This window comes from Tupaia chinensis, unplaced genomic scaffold (assembly GCF_000334495.1).
Source record: "Tupaia chinensis unplaced genomic scaffold, TupChi_1.0 Scaffold148091_1, whole genome shotgun sequence".
Lineage (NCBI taxonomy): Eukaryota > Metazoa > Chordata > Mammalia > Scandentia > Tupaiidae > Tupaia > Tupaia belangeri.
In genome coordinates, this window is record NW_006207942.1 from 121,657 (window position 1) to 137,391 (window position 15,735).

Here is a 15,735-nt window from a genome sequence, read left to right on the forward strand (position 1 = left end):
CCAAAAAAAAAAAAAAATCATATATTTGATTTTTTCAAAGAATGATTCTACTTAACTTTATTTACTTATGTATTTATTGTAATTTGGTCAGAGAGGGACAGAGAAAGAGAGAGAAAGAAAGCAAGCCACCAGGTTCAGGATTTGAACCGTGGTTGGCCAGTGCCCTTAACCACCAAGCCACCTGCTGGCCTTTAACCACTATTATCCTGGTTCTCTATTACAGCGGTTAAAACCATAGCTCAGGGCCAGTAGGTGGCATGGTGGTTAAGGTACTGAACTCCCTCATGGCTGACTGTGGTTCAAGTCTCGGGCCTGGCAGCTTGCGCACATGCAGGCGCTCTCTCTCTCTCTCCCTCTCTCTCATTCTAGATCTGGCAGCTTGCTTTCTCACTTTAAAAATAATAATAATAAATAAAATTAAATAAAAATAACTCTTAAAAAAAAAAACACCATGGCCCAATTAAGACAGAACAGGAATGGGAAAAGGGCAGGGGTAGATTCCAAACCAGGACAGCCACCACCACTACAAAGGACATCATTAAGTCATTCTGACCCCTTGCCCTTATGTCCTGGGCACTCACCGGCACGCCATGGGACATGAGGGTATTGGGATTCATGAGGGTGACAAGTTGGTGCAGGAGGTCAGGCTGGCTATCAAAGAGTTCAGGTGTCAGCTTCTTCATCACTTCTTCCAAATGTTCTGCTGCCAGTGATGGTACCCCATACCAGGTCTTCGGCTCACCCCTGTGCAGGTTGAAATGAGGATACACAGAGTGGTTACACATGTGGTGATGTAGGAATCCCACCCTGACTGCCTCCCTAACTCCCCAGGGCACACCCCTCACCAGTGGAGGTAGTTAATGGAGTAACTCCAGTGATCTTCAATATGCCAGCAAAATGCTGAGAAAACCATGCCTACGTAGAGCCAGGGCACCTTCATGCCAGAGATATCTGCATTGATGTGGCACAGTACAGACTGTTCCAACACTGGCATCACATTCAGGTTCCAACCACTGGTAGCATATTCCTGTTAGGCAAAGTATTTGTGCAACTTAGAAAGTTATGTTAGGAATGGAGATTTTAAATTATTTGTTTTGACCTAGGGAACCTAAATTTTAAGGTCACAAACTTTTTTGAAACATCTAAGAAATATCTATAGCGCCCCCCCCCCACTAAGAAATATTCATAGCCCCCCCCCCCCCCTCGCCAAATGTATTTCAATTCATCCACTTCGATTTCAGGGAGCTTTACAGATATTTCCACCTACCAAAACAATACTATCTGCAAGTTAAAAATCCCTACTCTGGACAAAAATGCACCCTTCCCTTAAGGTAGGCCTAGGCCATTATTTTTTCCTGCACATATGAATCCTATTCCTTGAATATTTCTTACGAATGAACCAGGCACCCTGCCACGTTATTTCATACACTTTTTCATTTGATTCTTTTTTTTTTTTTAAAGAGAGTTTTTTGCTATAGGGTGCATGTGCTTGCCATAGAGACCGAGACAAAAAAGTAAGAAATCACCCCTCAGGGAACATGGCCAGGCCACCATCCCTTCTCCTCTACTGTCCTTTCAGGATCTTGGGCATGCACAGACATGTGCCCAACATGAGATTTACACCATCAGGTCCAGGATCAAATGAGTCGACTATGTACAAGTTCAGCAACATAACCGTTATGTCATCTGCAAGTCCCTTCATTTCATTTTTTTTTTTTTAAGAATTCTTTTATTTATTTTTTTTATTTATTTTAATTTGACCAGAGAGGGGGGGGGGGAGAAAGCAAGCCACCAAGTTTGGGACTTGAACCATGGTCAGCCATGTGGGAGTGTCTAGCCCCTTAACCACCACACCAGCTGCAGGTCCCCTTCATTTAATTCTTACAAAAAATATGCAAGGTAGATAAAGAAAAAGGTGCAGAAGATGAAAAGAACCTATCTTATCTCTACATATCCTGAATACTAAGCTATATTCTTTCTTATCTTTTTATTTTTAATGATGGAGGTCACATTGTGTGCCAGAGCGAGTGAGCAAGGGTGCGCATGCTCGCAAGCGCATGCCTGACCGCGCACACACCCTCACAAGGGCCCTTTCCCTTCTGCAATAGGATCTGATCATGCTGCAATCCCCTCTCCTCCATTTCTCCTTCTAGTCAGGATTTTGACTACATGCACAGACAACACCTAGTGTTTTTCAGGCCTCTGGGGTCGAATCTGAACAGTGGTCAGCCATGTGGAATCCAGTTTCTTCTACATAGCACTTAACCACTGCACTATGGGGCTGGCCCTTGGCTGTGCTTTTACACGCATTTCACCTGAATCTCACAGCAACTATGTAAGGCATAATTACCTTCATCTTAGAGAAATACTGAGTCTGTCAGGGACTAAATGACGTGCCTAAGCTCACGAAGCTGACATGTAACCACGAATCGCCCATCCACTCACCTCCTCCTCAGGGGTTAAGTGCCGCTTGCTGTCACTGACAGGGAAACCACTGCCAAATTCTTTGGAATGGATGTCAGCCCCATACTCAACAGTCACATCTTCCTCAATGCTATTCACCAGCCGCCAGAACTCCTTCTCCACAAGTTCTGTGGGCACCATCTAGGGGAAACAGAAGTAGTAGACGACTATGGCCCATCATATGGCAGCCCCATTGACCCAGATGAACTGAGCCCATCAAGCACCAAAATTTACAACATCCCAGCCCTCCATCACCTACGTGCACAGGCATGTTGAAGTAGTCAGCTTTAAAGGAGTCGGCCATCTCGCCAAAGCTCTGCAAAGTGTATTCCCGGGTAGCCTGCTCAAAGCCAAAGGCTTCAGGGGGCCGTTTACACTCCTGAAACCCAATGCAGAACATGTCACCAAGACAGAAGCATAGAGGTGGAAAATCCTCTATGAGCTAGAATATGGTCTAAGAGTAGGGAGGGAGAACCACCTTAGGTCTGTGCTCAAGGCCCCTGAGGCAGGTCTTATTATAAATCTACTTTTTTCTCTTACCACTTCAGCTTATGTATTCTTTTATTTCTCAAGTGCACTTCCATCATGCTTTTGCTCATAGTTTCTCCCTACTGGAAGGTCTCTTCTTACTTTGTTTCAATGATTCTTCAAAACTCAACTCTAGTACTACAGCCTTCAGGAAGTCCCCCACCACTATAACTCATGTTCTTTTCTGCCTTTAGGACTTCACTATCTAAACCATGTGCTATGACCCAAATATGCTATCCTTCTGCTCTTCTGTCACCAATTTTTCTCTCTAGCTAAAATGTGAGTTTATGCAGGGCACTTAGGGAAGCTTTTTTATGCTCAGACTAGAACTGTAAGCCTGGGAAAATGGCACTGAATATTCTTGTACCTTGGAGGACAGAAAAGAAAATGACCAGCTTCTATAGTGTCAAACTCTACACTATTCCTCTTCTTTAGACTTGGATCTACCTCACTTTGTACCTATGTTCATGGATGCAGCCCAGAATCAGAGATGCCTTACTCCTGCCTGAAAAATAAATGTCAATCTGGCCAACTGGCTTATAATCACTTAAAAAACAGACCCAAGGAGAACCTACAGTCTTCTTGTCCATGATACTGTTGGTGTTCAAACTTCTTTCCACTAGAATCTCTACCTCAGTCAAATCCATTATATACTGCTCTAGTCTTTCGTCATCTGTGTGTGCCTGTTCATGTATCTGTGTGCATGTACACAACTGGTATTTACAACCACAGGTGAATCTCTAAGATAAGCAAGAGACCAAAGGGAAATGTAGGTGACGAGCACCAAAAATTTGGATAAAAGTAGAAGGCTCATGAAAATCTGCCAGACTTCCCTGGCCTTCACTGATGCTTCAGCTACTCTCCTTCCTTCCCCTCTCCACACTATACACACTCTACTGCTGTTCCTCCATTCCCCACCCCACCCCATGCCCCGCCACCCCCCATCTGGAATGCCTTCTGACCTCTTATAGTTAAAGTCTATATCCCTGCAAATCAACCTAAATATCACAATAGGAGGAAAATAACTGAATAAAGGTTGAACACCCCTAACCTAAAAACCTGAAATAATCCAAAATCTGAAAGTTTTTGAGCACTGACATGTTGCCACAAGTGGAAAATTCCACACTTGGCCTCATATGAGAGTCAGTCAAGACACTACAATACAAAAATATCATATAATGGAACCAACAGGTGGCATGGTGGTTAGGGGCACTGGACTCCTACATGGCCAACTGTGGGTCGAGTCCCGGACCTGGAAGCTTTCTTTCTCTCTCTCTCTCTCTCTCTGTCCCTCTCTGGTCAAATAAAGAAATAAATAAATAAAATTTTTAAAAATTATATATATATATATATATATGTATATAATTACCTATATATGTGTGTGTGTGTATGTCATATATAATTACCTTGAGGCTTGAGATGTACATGAAATGTAAATGAATTTTATGTTTAGACTGGGGTCGCATTCCCAAGGTATCTCATATGTTTATGCAAATAGTCCAAAATCCAAAACACTTGCAGTCACATGTGTTTTAGATAAAAGGGATACCATAAATAGTATACCCATATAATAGCTACTCTAAAAGAAAAAAAAAATAATAACCTGAATAAGTTTAATAAAACCAAAAAAGATTGTGAAATTATAAATGAAAACACATTAACAAGATCCCAAACTTGTTAAAGATAGTTGTATATAAACACAGCAAAAAGATGAGAATATACCAGGTCATCTCTAGGTGGTGGAATGATAAGTAATTTGTCTGTTTTCCAAGCTTTCTTTAAAAAACAACAATAAAAAAATCAGAATACTTAGAAATCAAAAGAACATTTTCTTCATATTCCTGTTGTCTCATTCCTGATGTCTTCCTCAATTATCACCTTCAGTTATTTTTCTATCCTCTGAATTTGTAAACCCCAGTTTTTCACACACTTTAACATGAGCTTATGTATTACCACATACAATCTACTTAATCATGCTGCTTAGCTCCCTAGGTGGTGAAAATTCCCAGAGGACAGAAGCAAATGTTGAGCCTAATCCTCCTTTCTTTCTCCCCAAACTCTGCCCAGCCTAACTCCATATACCCCAGAGATCCAAAACCTAAGACTATGGCTGAGCCAGGAGGCTGCCCTCAGTAAGGCCAGATGAAGGAAAGTAAGGGTATCCTATGAAACAGATGTGGACTGATTATCGGAGGCCTTACCGCCATGACACACTTTGGGCACCGCCAGACACCCTTGGGGATCTCAGGAAGAGGAGGCAGCAAGCAGAAGATATGGTAGTTGTCATCACAGCCATCACACAGCAGGAGCTTGTCATCTTCATCCCCTCGGGAACACATGCGGCACACGTATGACTCAATCTGCCAGGGGAGGGAACAAAAGTTAACCTAAGCCCTGTCCAGCCTTCAAACATCAGGCTCCTCCAGACAGTACCCTAGTCCAGAGAGGTCCCACTGGAAATGCACTGTGCTTACTGGGGTATCATTCATGGCCCTATATCATTCATGGCTCATCGCACTAGGCCTGGAGTTCAACTGTACATGTGTACCATATACCATATCCCCAAACAAGCAGGCAGAGCTATGAGTGCAATTTTTACCATTCAGTGTTGAATTCCCTCTATTGTATTCATTCAACAAATACTTGATGAACCAGTGTTGAGCACTATGCTGGATTCTGTGGTACAAAGATGGGTGATATGGTATCTGCCTTCCAAGGGCTCTCTAGAGACATGTGTTCATGAAAATTAAAAACTACCAATGGTGGCCCAAAAAAGGAACTGTGGAAGCCTAGAGGAGGAAACAGTTAAATCAGCTGGAGATAGGAGGAGTGGTCCTGAGGAAGGACGTCACTAAAAAGGTGAAACTTATAACTGGCTGAAACCTGAAGGAAAATTGAAGCTTGGCAACGGGGCAGAGCACAGGCAGAGGATACACCAAGTGCTTAAGGACAGAGAAATGAAAGAGCATGGTGCATCTCAGGGTAAAAAAAAACAAACATACCTAAAAGTAGTTCAGTGTAGCTATAGCAGAGGAGTGAGGTGGGCAGTGCTGGGGAATGAAGCTACAGGTCAGCAGGGACTGGATCATGCATAGTTATGAGGAGCTTAGCCTTTATCCTGAAGCAATGGAAAGTGAGTCTCTTTTTCTGGACCTTCCAGCACTTCATCTTGACATCACTTGATCACCCTTTCTTGTTCTTTGTTCCATGTTGGCTTTGTTTCCCCAATTAGGTGAGCTACCTGAGGGCAGGGACCACCAGGCCTGCTTTTCTGCTTAATACAACCTGGTCCAGTACCATGCTGGGAAAATGCTCATTGAAGGGATGAGAAGCAGAGCATTAGGAAGTCTGGGCTAGGTCCTTACAAACTGGGCATTGCTGTGGTTCCTCCGCAGTCGCATGGTCATCTTGGTGCAGGGCTCTGGGCTATGACTCAGCTCCTCCTTGCTCTCCAGGAAGGTCTTGGGTGAGGCTGATTCCACCTTCACATCCACCCCTGACTCCTCCTTCACCACTACGGTAGGGGGACACTCAGGCCCTTCCTTATCTGGTAGAGAAAAAAGTGGCTCTAGACATAGGTCTGGGACACTTCGGAGTCTGCTTCCTCTCCCCAGGTAAGGCCATCCCCAGCTTATTAGGCCTCACCTTTCTTCCGTAGAGTCTTATCCTTAGCCATAAGGCCCAGCCCCATCATTTTAGGGCCTGCCCCATATATTTGTAGCTTCTTTAGCTCTGGATTCTTTTCAATGTCTTCCTCTGTGGGTTCCGGCTGTGAGAAAAGAAGGGAATGAATCAAAACTGCTATCTGGAGCCGACTGTTCCATTCTAGAAGAACAATAGTCAGATTATATATCACCTGATCATGCTAGGGACTAAGGCACAGAAGGGGCAGGGCAAGAAGTCAGAGTTGCTTTTTGGAGAATAAGGGTAAATGAGCTCCCTCTTCAGTCCTCTCTTGGAAAGCAATTAAAGACCGGGTCTCAGTTTTCCTAACTTTAAATGAAGAGTATTTACTCCTATCTTATAACTGTAAGGAAGTTTAGGGATAACATATATAAGTGCCTGGTATTACCAATAAATATCAGTGACTAATATGATCTGCTAAATTACATGTTTCAATAAGCCCAGGGATCTGTATCTTGTTCTCTGCTATATCCCCAGTACTGAGAAGAATGCCTGGCACATAAGCTTCTGTCTGAAAATAGGATATAGGTAAGGAGAAAGAAGAGTTCTACCTCTCTGAGCAGAGCAAGTCAGGAAAGGAGCGAAACAGGCAAGAAGGCAAACATGCAAAAGATGTGATCAAGACCAAATTCAGCAGCTCAGCTAAGAGTGGAGAAAAAAGCAAGAATGAAACCAGAAGGAAGTACACTAACATTTGGAAGAACTCAAAATGAGAAAAGAGAGAATGGAACAGGGAATATAGCCTTGGCAAGAGGGAAAAGGAAGACTTTCTCCATCCAAAGCTCTAAGTTAGAAGAAGAGTACTCACATCAGGTTGCAGTCTCTTGGCGCGCCGGCCATAGCTATTGAACTTGGAAGGTTGCACAGACTGTCGAAGGGGGATGCTGTGAGGTTTATATTCCTTGTCTTTCTCCTCATTATCAAATGGACGTGTGTTACACTGCTGGGGACAAGACAGGGGAGGGTAAGGGTCAGGGCATGGGGCTCCAGCCAACCAACAGCATGGACTTCTATCTACCCTCACCCAGTGAAAACCAAAATCATGGTCTACCAACCTAGCCAACATCAGTAACTCCTATTCAACTGTTTTTCATCACATCCAGAACATACTTTAGGAAGCCTTCTTAGTTCCTTTGCTTAAGTCATTCCTTCTTCTAATCATCTCCCCAAGTAAATTAGACTCCACCTTTTCTTAGACTTCTCTAGCCCCGAAGAGCTTGCCCTTCTCTAAATTCCTCTATCAGTTAAGACCTTGCCACAAAACAGATAGTAGGCTGGCCCTACATATAGCTCCAGGACCTCTAACCCTTGGTAGTATGGGAAGAAAATAAGCACCACTAGGAAAGGGTAGAGGTTTCCAGTCTGTTGTACCAGTTCCACATTAAGAGCAAGTGTAGAAATCTGTGTCTGAGGGTAAAGCCTCACTCCGCCCTCACCCTGGCATCCTCACCACAAGGTTGGCTCCAGACTGGTACATCTCATAGGGATAAACAATGCGTTCATAATGGGAACGTAGCAGGGAGCCAATATTTTTGCCTGGTGGGTAGTTGAGGCGCTGGGCCACCCGGGCCCACCGACGGTCCTTGCAGATGGCTTCATAACCACCTTCCTCCACCACAATCTGAAAAGACAAGCAGGAAGGGACATGGATGTACTATAAGTTCATGAGAGAGTAGAACTGTAAAAAGGGCAATGAGGACAATGCCAACCCCTCACTTCACTAGGGACTATCCCCTTATCCCAACCTTAAATTGTAGCAGAAGATGTGAAAACATTCTGATGACACCTTATATGCTACCAGGCTATGCCCTTCATTGCAATCTAGAGATCCAATATCCAAACCACGGGTGCCCACAGAGTACCAAAGCTACTGAGGTCAAGGTTGGGGGTGTTTGGGGAAAAACCTGTTCTTACTTTGCTGAGGCTGTAGAGATCCAAGATCCGCCGTTCTACATTGGGAATCTTTAAGGAGGAGCCCTGGATTTCCCAGAATTTGGCAATCTGGTCCAAGTAGTTCAGTTTCACTCTTGTCTGGGCCTGAAGAAAAAATGGCTAAGAGGCTGGCCACCCTCTTCCCCTGACCCTTGTCTTCTGGCCCAATCTTAAAGAAGAGAGAGAGTACAGTGTAGCCCACATAAACTACCTAGCACTTCCCCCAATGTACTTAATCCCATGTTCTAGACAGTGCTTAGCCCTACCTCTCTCATCTCTGTCATCTTCTAATCAATCAGAGAAGCCCAAGGTCTCAAAGAGAGGGTCAAAGTCAAAACTTTACATGCATTCCCTCTCAGTCTCCCTGATAGGGTCATGTATTAATTATCATGTTCTGATAATACTCAGATGAGGAAACAGAGACTCAGAGGAGGAGTTAACTAATACAGCAAGCACCAAGGTATTTGGATGTTAAGTAACTTAGTTTTAGCTTTCCTTCTGCTATATGCTGTATAGCCTGGGCAAATCAGTTCTACTCTGGATACATTTACTATCATTATTATTATAGGAAAATAAAAAAACTGCCCCGTCCACTTACCCAAGAGGGGTGGACTTAATGAGAGGACCAGTGAAGGCCCTCTGGAAACTCTGGAATTATATCTAGGTATGTTTCAGAGAATGAAGGCTCCAAAAAGGAGCACATTCACGTCCTTATGCACTGCTAAAATTGCTCTGTGACAGCTGACAGGTGAAGAGTGCAGATTATAGATGGAATGGCATGAAAAACTAAGAGATGTGTACTGAAGTAGCACTGGCATCTGGCCAACCCAGAACCTGACATGGGCCAGAGATTTTAGGAACAAGGTATGTAGTATGCTTCCCAGAAATCTCAGGGATGCAAGAAGAGCACCCAAGGGCCTCAATCTATAATCTTCTCACTCCAGTCAAGGGGACTGGTTCTAGGGAGAACTGGATAATCATGATCATTCATACCTTGAGCTAATTTCATCAGGAGGAACAAGAATATTTATTTCAGTTCATAGCTGAAGAAAACTAAGGTCTTTCCTCAAAGATCTCAGTTTTGTAGAAAGAAATGACCTATGGCTCTTGACTATGAGCATCCTTAAAGGGGGCAGGCACATAAGTCCCTCCACTTCAACCTTTTAGCTTTTTGACTTTGGCCTCATCTTTGCTTCTCCCCTTCATTAGCCAGCCCTCCCTCTCTGGAAAACCTGCCCTTGTCCTATGCTAGGCAATACCCGGTCCCAGCTGTTCCCTCACAGATTTGGTCAGATCTATTTCCTTAAGGAACCTGTACCCCTTACAAGAGATAACTTTGGCCTGAGTAGAACAGCATCTAGCCTGAGTATAAAACAGTTGTTCTCAATGAGGGGAGATTTTGATCCCCAGGGGACATTTAGCTATGTCTGGAGACATTTTTGGTTGTCATAACCAGGAAAGCGCACTACTGGCATTTAATGGGTAGAAGTTACGGATGTTGTAGATCAGCTCTGTGGGGTGGTAGTTAAAGTGGTTTGATTCCACATGGTTCAAGTCCAAGACACAGAGTGGCTTGTAAAACATACCAGGCATATGTGTTTACATGCCCAAAATACTGAAAGGAGGGAGAAATGTAGAAAAAGGGATTGTGGTGTGTCCATCTCCCATGGGGGGAGAGGGGTGCTTTCTCACTTTCTCTCTCCAGTGAGCACATACACCATCTGATGAAAATTTTAAAGGGAGGGGGGAAAAAAAAAACAAAAAGGAGTCAGGGACACTGACAAACATCCTACCATGCACAGGACAGCAATAAAAAATTATCTTGCCCAAAATGTCAATAGTGCCAAGGCTGAAGAACTATGGTTTAGAAGAGAAATACACTTTTGGGTTATGGGTATTCAGTTGGGCCTAACATCCCTATTCCCCCCACAACCCCCCCACCATTTAAGGACAACTATTAGGTTGTCGAGAAAGTCATGACATTTTTCTATGCAAAATACGTCATAATTTTCCCAATAACCTGGTAGTAAGGTTGCTGATAAATAAAAATGGGGGTGGTGGTGGGGGGTAGCACATATCTAACCTACATCTTCCATGAAAAACTCCAGGACCTTACCTGGAACTGGCTTCACAGAACCCTCTCTCACTACTCTAGGGCATTCTCAAGCCCCTAGTGGAGAACCCCCATGGGCCTGGTATTCCTGTACAGAACAAAGGGAGGGGGAGAAAAGCCTGCCTGCCTGAACCCCTGACCAAATCTAACCATTCCAGCCTTCACATAGACCAGTTCTCTTGTTGTTTTTGTCCATCTACCTTACCTCTCACCTTACCAAGTACCACAGAGGGAAGGCAGGAAACACAGGCCTGTGATGAATTGGATATATGAGGCAACATTCAGCTGACTGAAGAAGAAAGGGTCTCAGCCAGCCCCATATTTCCCTTTTGTTGACCCAGCTAGGGTAGGTTAGTTGACAGGAGAAGCTTCAGAAGTAGAAAACCTTTGTGGGAAAGGGATATCCCCAGTCTTTGGGCTATCAAATCAGAAATGCTAAATGCCCCTGTTCTTGGTTATATTCAGAGCTCTAAAACTTCTTCTATGCCCTGGGACACACTAAAGGGATACAATTTCACAGAAGAGAGAATAAAGGCCTAGTTAGATAAGGTACCTTAGAGAGAAAAGGTATGAAAAAAGTGGGATCAGAGCTCAAGTATCCATTCTCCTAACCCCACTAACAGCTGTTAGTCTTCTCACCTCTAGCTCATTTAGCCGCTGGATTCGAGGGGTAAACCTAAAGTTGTCCACTTCCACAGCAAAGGGTGGCTGCCAGTCCTGAGAAGGTAGAAAGGGGAAAGGAACTTGGGTTATCCCAACATAGTACAAAACCAGTGGGCACCAAAAGCAGCTCAGCACCCCTTTCCTGCCTTCCCAAACCTCTAGCCACCCTGGCACCTTTAACCTGGTAAACATCCAACCCACCAACACTTACTTCCCCCCAAAATTCACAAAAGGATCTAGCAGCCCCTTATGTCCACATCCAAGGCCCCATGCACATGCCTTGAAAAGTTCTCCTGAGTCCCTCCCAACAGTATGTTGCCAAGATTTCAAGAAAGAGAGATGGAGATCAAAACAGTTGACCTAACCTTCCCCGCACCCATATTAATCCCTTGTCCCCTAGACACGTGCTGTATGACATATGGTTTGGGAATACTGGAAAACACACAGGATTTAGAATCAAAAGACATGGGTTCAGGTTCTAGTTCTACTACTAGTTAAGAAATTTTACTTTTCAGAATCTGTTTTCTCAACTGTCAGGTAAGAATACAAATTCTACCCTGGCTTCTTTACAAGACTAATACGAAAGATTAAACTGGTTTTCAAATGTAAATATCATTCAGAGAAATCTTTATTAAGACTTGACAACAAAGGCTAACCCTACCACCCAATAATCATGCAGGGTAGGTAGCTCAGCTCCATTCCAGCAGGATTTGAAGGTTTGAGCCTTTTTGAATGTCTGTTCTCTCAGTTTAAAGGGACTGAGATAAGCCCTGAAGGAAAAAGCAAGGAACGAGCAGTGAGAATCTGCATCACTCATCCCATCACCCACCCTGCGTGGAAGGCTTCCTGTGGGTCCTCTCTCATACACATGCCAGGTATAGGAAGAGGCAGGAGAGGAAGCCCCAGGGGTAAATGCTGTGATGCCCCACTATGGTGGCAAAGAATGGGAGAACTGGGGGAGGGGGAAGATCATGAAAGTGGAGGAAGACTCTGCCCTGGCAATTGGATCTCATTCAGGTGTCTTAAAGAACCCCCTCCCCAACACCCCCACAACTTCCTATGCAGCCCTTTCCTCCCCAGAGCCCTGGTATCTATTGGGGTGGCTAAAAGAAAGTAGCATTAACTGAGACCAATGCCTTCATTTCATGAATGGAGAGAATGAGGCCCAGACAAGGAATATAACTTCTCCCTAATCACATGGTGAATGTGTGGTATAGCCAAAACTAAAATCCCCCCTCCCTTTTTTATTTTTTTTTAAGTTTTTGCCACCATTTGCCACCAGAGAAAGAGAGAAACGAGAAATCACACCATTCCCCCATCAGTCCCTAAGATGGCCACCCTACAATCCCTTCTCTATTCTCCTCTCAGGATTTTGGGTATACACATTCACACACCCACCATGATTTTCAAGCCACTGGGTCGAGAACCTGAACTGCAGTCTACCATATGGGAGTCTAGTAATTAATCACCATGCCACCTTCTGGCCCCAGAACCTATGCTTTCTGATCTCTGGTCCAAGGCTATTTGCACTTCATCAGGCTACCAGTGTTCATACACATGCATACATGTGGGAGAGACAGCAGTAAAAGAGAAAGCAAAGCTGCTGACCTCTCCTGCACCGATACTTTTAGAATAGGGGTCAGAGGACTCACACAGCAGTAAGAGAGAAAGCAAAGCTGCTGACCTCTCCTGCACCGATACTTTTAGAATAGGGGTCAGAGGACTCACAGTTGCAGACATATATATTCCACTCCCACCCTATCCCCAGCCATGGCAGGTAGCAGACACCTGGGGGTCAGTGAAGGAGGGTTGAAAAAGAGTAGGCTAAAATGGTATGGCTCAAGTTCAGACAAGCTCCTCATGTCTTTTGCCCCCCCCTCCCCCAGCACAGGTAACCAGGTAGAAAGGTGTGCAAGCCCCAAACTTCAGGTGTCATTCTTTCCCACTGAATCAAGTTCTAACAAGAATCTAGGTAATATCAAGCACTTGACAGGAAATGGCAGGAGTGGAATCCTAGAGCAGGAGCTGTGCAAAAGACAGCTGAGAAAGGTCCAGCAAACCTCAGTTCTATACTACTCTGTGCCAAATGTTCATTATGTCAGGATTGTTAGAATGTGGTGATAAAAAAGCTGGCTACCTGATGCCAGATCTTTCCAAGTTCCCTTGGGTCTACTCCAGGGTACCAACACTCTCCTCCCACCCAACCTTCCCAAATATAGCAGTTGTCTGCCCAGTAATCCAGACCCCAAACCAGTCTTCCTTAGGCAAACCTGCAATTCCCAGGCACCCACTCATATGCAGGTTCCCGTTTTGGACCTAAGCATCCCTTGGGTTAAACACTTAAAACACCAACCAGTCAGCTGCCTAAAGGTGGCCTAGGAACAGCCCTAGCTGAAGAAAACAAAACAAAACCAGAGAGAAACAGGTCTCTTGGATTGGAAGGCTACTACTGGGGTAGAGAAAAGAAGTATGACAAAGGATGGCCCCCCGCTGGTCACAAACACACAAATAAAAATACACGCACACACGCACGCACAATTGGGACGTCATACATCTCCCTCATAGTCCCCTAAAACTGGGTACCAACACCTGTGCAAGGCCAACCTACCCGGATAAATAAGTCCAAGACAGAAAAAAAGGAAATTCAGGACTCACCTACCCTCTGTGTCAAATATGCCTCTTTCCAACAGGCCTGTTTGATCACTTCAAGGAGTGACTCCTTGAGGCTGTCTAGGACTCCAGACTCTCCCTTCTGCTAGCCTTCCTGACCTCTCGCTACCCAGTGACACTCCCTTCACCATGGACAAGGATACCTCAGAGATCTGTGGCCAGGCTCCAACAAGGAAGAAATTAGCTCACCTAACACCTCCCAGAGGATCCATTTGAAACCAGCCTAGATCTGTGGCTGAGCACCAGAAAGCATCAAGTTGGATAAGAAAGCCTATGGTGCCCTCCTCAGGTGGGAATGAGGCTTCCCATCTGTTTCAGCCAAGAGGTCCCCACTCACAAATACCCTAGAACAGCCAAACCCAGTTTCTGCTATTGAAGGGATTTCAAATGGTCAGACATCATTTCTCCTTCATGCTGGCAAGACAGCAGCCTGTCCTAGCCCTTGGGGGACTTCTCCGGGCCTGAAGCCAGGCCTATGAGAAAAGATCTGCCTTTGCTGCTGACCCCTGAGAAATAAATGTTCCAAAGGTGGCATATTTCCATAGCTCCAGTCTGTTTCTGCTGGCCCAAGATTGCTTTACCCTCTAGGACCTCCACTCCGGCCAGAGCAGAAATTTTATGAGTAGGACTCACATCCCACCACCAAGCCGACTGCGCCAAGCCTCTCCACAGGAAGTCAAATCTGGCAGGTGATGTACAGAAAAGGCCCTGAGGTTCCCTTCAACTAGGAAAAGAAGAGGACAATTCCCTGGGAAGCCAGATGGAGCATTTTCTGTGAGACTGATTTTTCTGACTGGTCTGCCATGCCTGGATATTATCATAAATGAACTGGCCTGGCAGGGTGTGAGTAAATGAGTCAACTCACTTGGGGGCAAACACCAATGACCACATCAAACACCTTCAGAGTCACAATAATTACCACTTATCTAATGTGTACTACACACAGACGCTACTTACTTTAACCCAGTACTCGAAATAACCATTCCTAGGACCCATTTCACAGGCTCAGAGACATTACATTTACTTGCCCAAGGTCACACAACTGCCAAGCTTCAAAATAGAGTTTTGAATTCAGATCTGTCTCCCTTCAGAGCTGTAACCTTTCCACTACACCACTCTGATCACTTATGGGAACTAATGACAGTAGTTGGAGACAAGGCCTTATTTAGTGAGCCTTGACCTGAGTGGTCGGAGTTAACTAAGATGTACGGGGTGCCTTTCCGTGAACTTACCCCCGCCCACTAGTCTTGAACCAGCAGTGATCCTGAAGAGCTGGAGTAGGGGGTGGGTCTCTGACCCTAGATCACTTGTGGGCCTAACACCACCCTTTCTCTGACCCATGCTGTGTCCACAACTGTTACAGCCATCCCATCTCCCCAACTCGAGCCGTCCTCCGCCCCAGACTTCTCCGCCGGCTACCACCATCCCTGGGCCTTACCGCGGGTGGGCGGATCTTGCAAATGCCCGACTTCTCGGCGATGGGCCTTATTTTCGCGATGTAGCCAAGAGGGTCTCGGAACTCAGCCCAGCTAGGCTCAAACACCGGGCACTCCGGCGGCGGTAGGAAGTCGTCGGACCCCGGCTCCATGGTGGGCCCGAGGGCTGGGCCAAGGATCAGAAGGGCTCGGACCGCCCTTAAGGACTCATGGCGCCGCCGCTGTTAGAAACCGAGGCACTGCTCC

The 15,735-nt window shown here is 45.2% G+C and overlaps 1 protein-coding gene across 11 annotated transcripts in view; it reads right to left on the minus strand.

Moving 5' to 3' along the window:
* KDM5C (lysine demethylase 5C) overlaps window positions 1-15,729 on the minus strand; it is a 59,830-nt gene extending 44,101 nt beyond the window's left edge. For 6 of the 11 annotated variants that reach the window (XM_027768960.1, XM_027768963.1, XM_027768962.1 and 3 more), the window contains exons 1-12: window positions 15,492-15,729; window positions 11,360-11,437; window positions 8,590-8,712; window positions 8,126-8,296; window positions 7,484-7,618; window positions 6,637-6,760; window positions 6,357-6,538; window positions 5,193-5,351; window positions 2,723-2,842; window positions 2,446-2,604; window positions 846-1,027; window positions 582-744 (exon numbers count right to left, since the gene is read on the minus strand). In XM_027768960.1, coding sequence (XP_027624761.1) covers window positions 582-744; window positions 846-1,027; window positions 2,446-2,604; window positions 2,723-2,842; window positions 5,193-5,351; window positions 6,357-6,538; window positions 6,637-6,760; window positions 7,484-7,618; window positions 8,126-8,296; window positions 8,590-8,712; window positions 11,360-11,437; window positions 15,492-15,641 — 1,746 coding nt within the window. In that variant the 5' untranslated portion in view covers window positions 15,642-15,729. The remainder of the gene's footprint in view (window positions 1-581; window positions 745-845; window positions 1,028-2,445; window positions 2,605-2,722; window positions 2,843-5,192; window positions 5,352-6,356; window positions 6,539-6,636; window positions 6,761-7,483; window positions 7,619-8,125; window positions 8,297-8,589; window positions 8,713-11,359; window positions 11,438-15,491) is intronic. The other 5 variants (XM_027768959.1, XM_006170172.3, XM_006170174.3 and 2 more) reach the window with 2 other exon arrangements.
* Window positions 15,730-15,735: the final 6 nt, after the last annotated feature.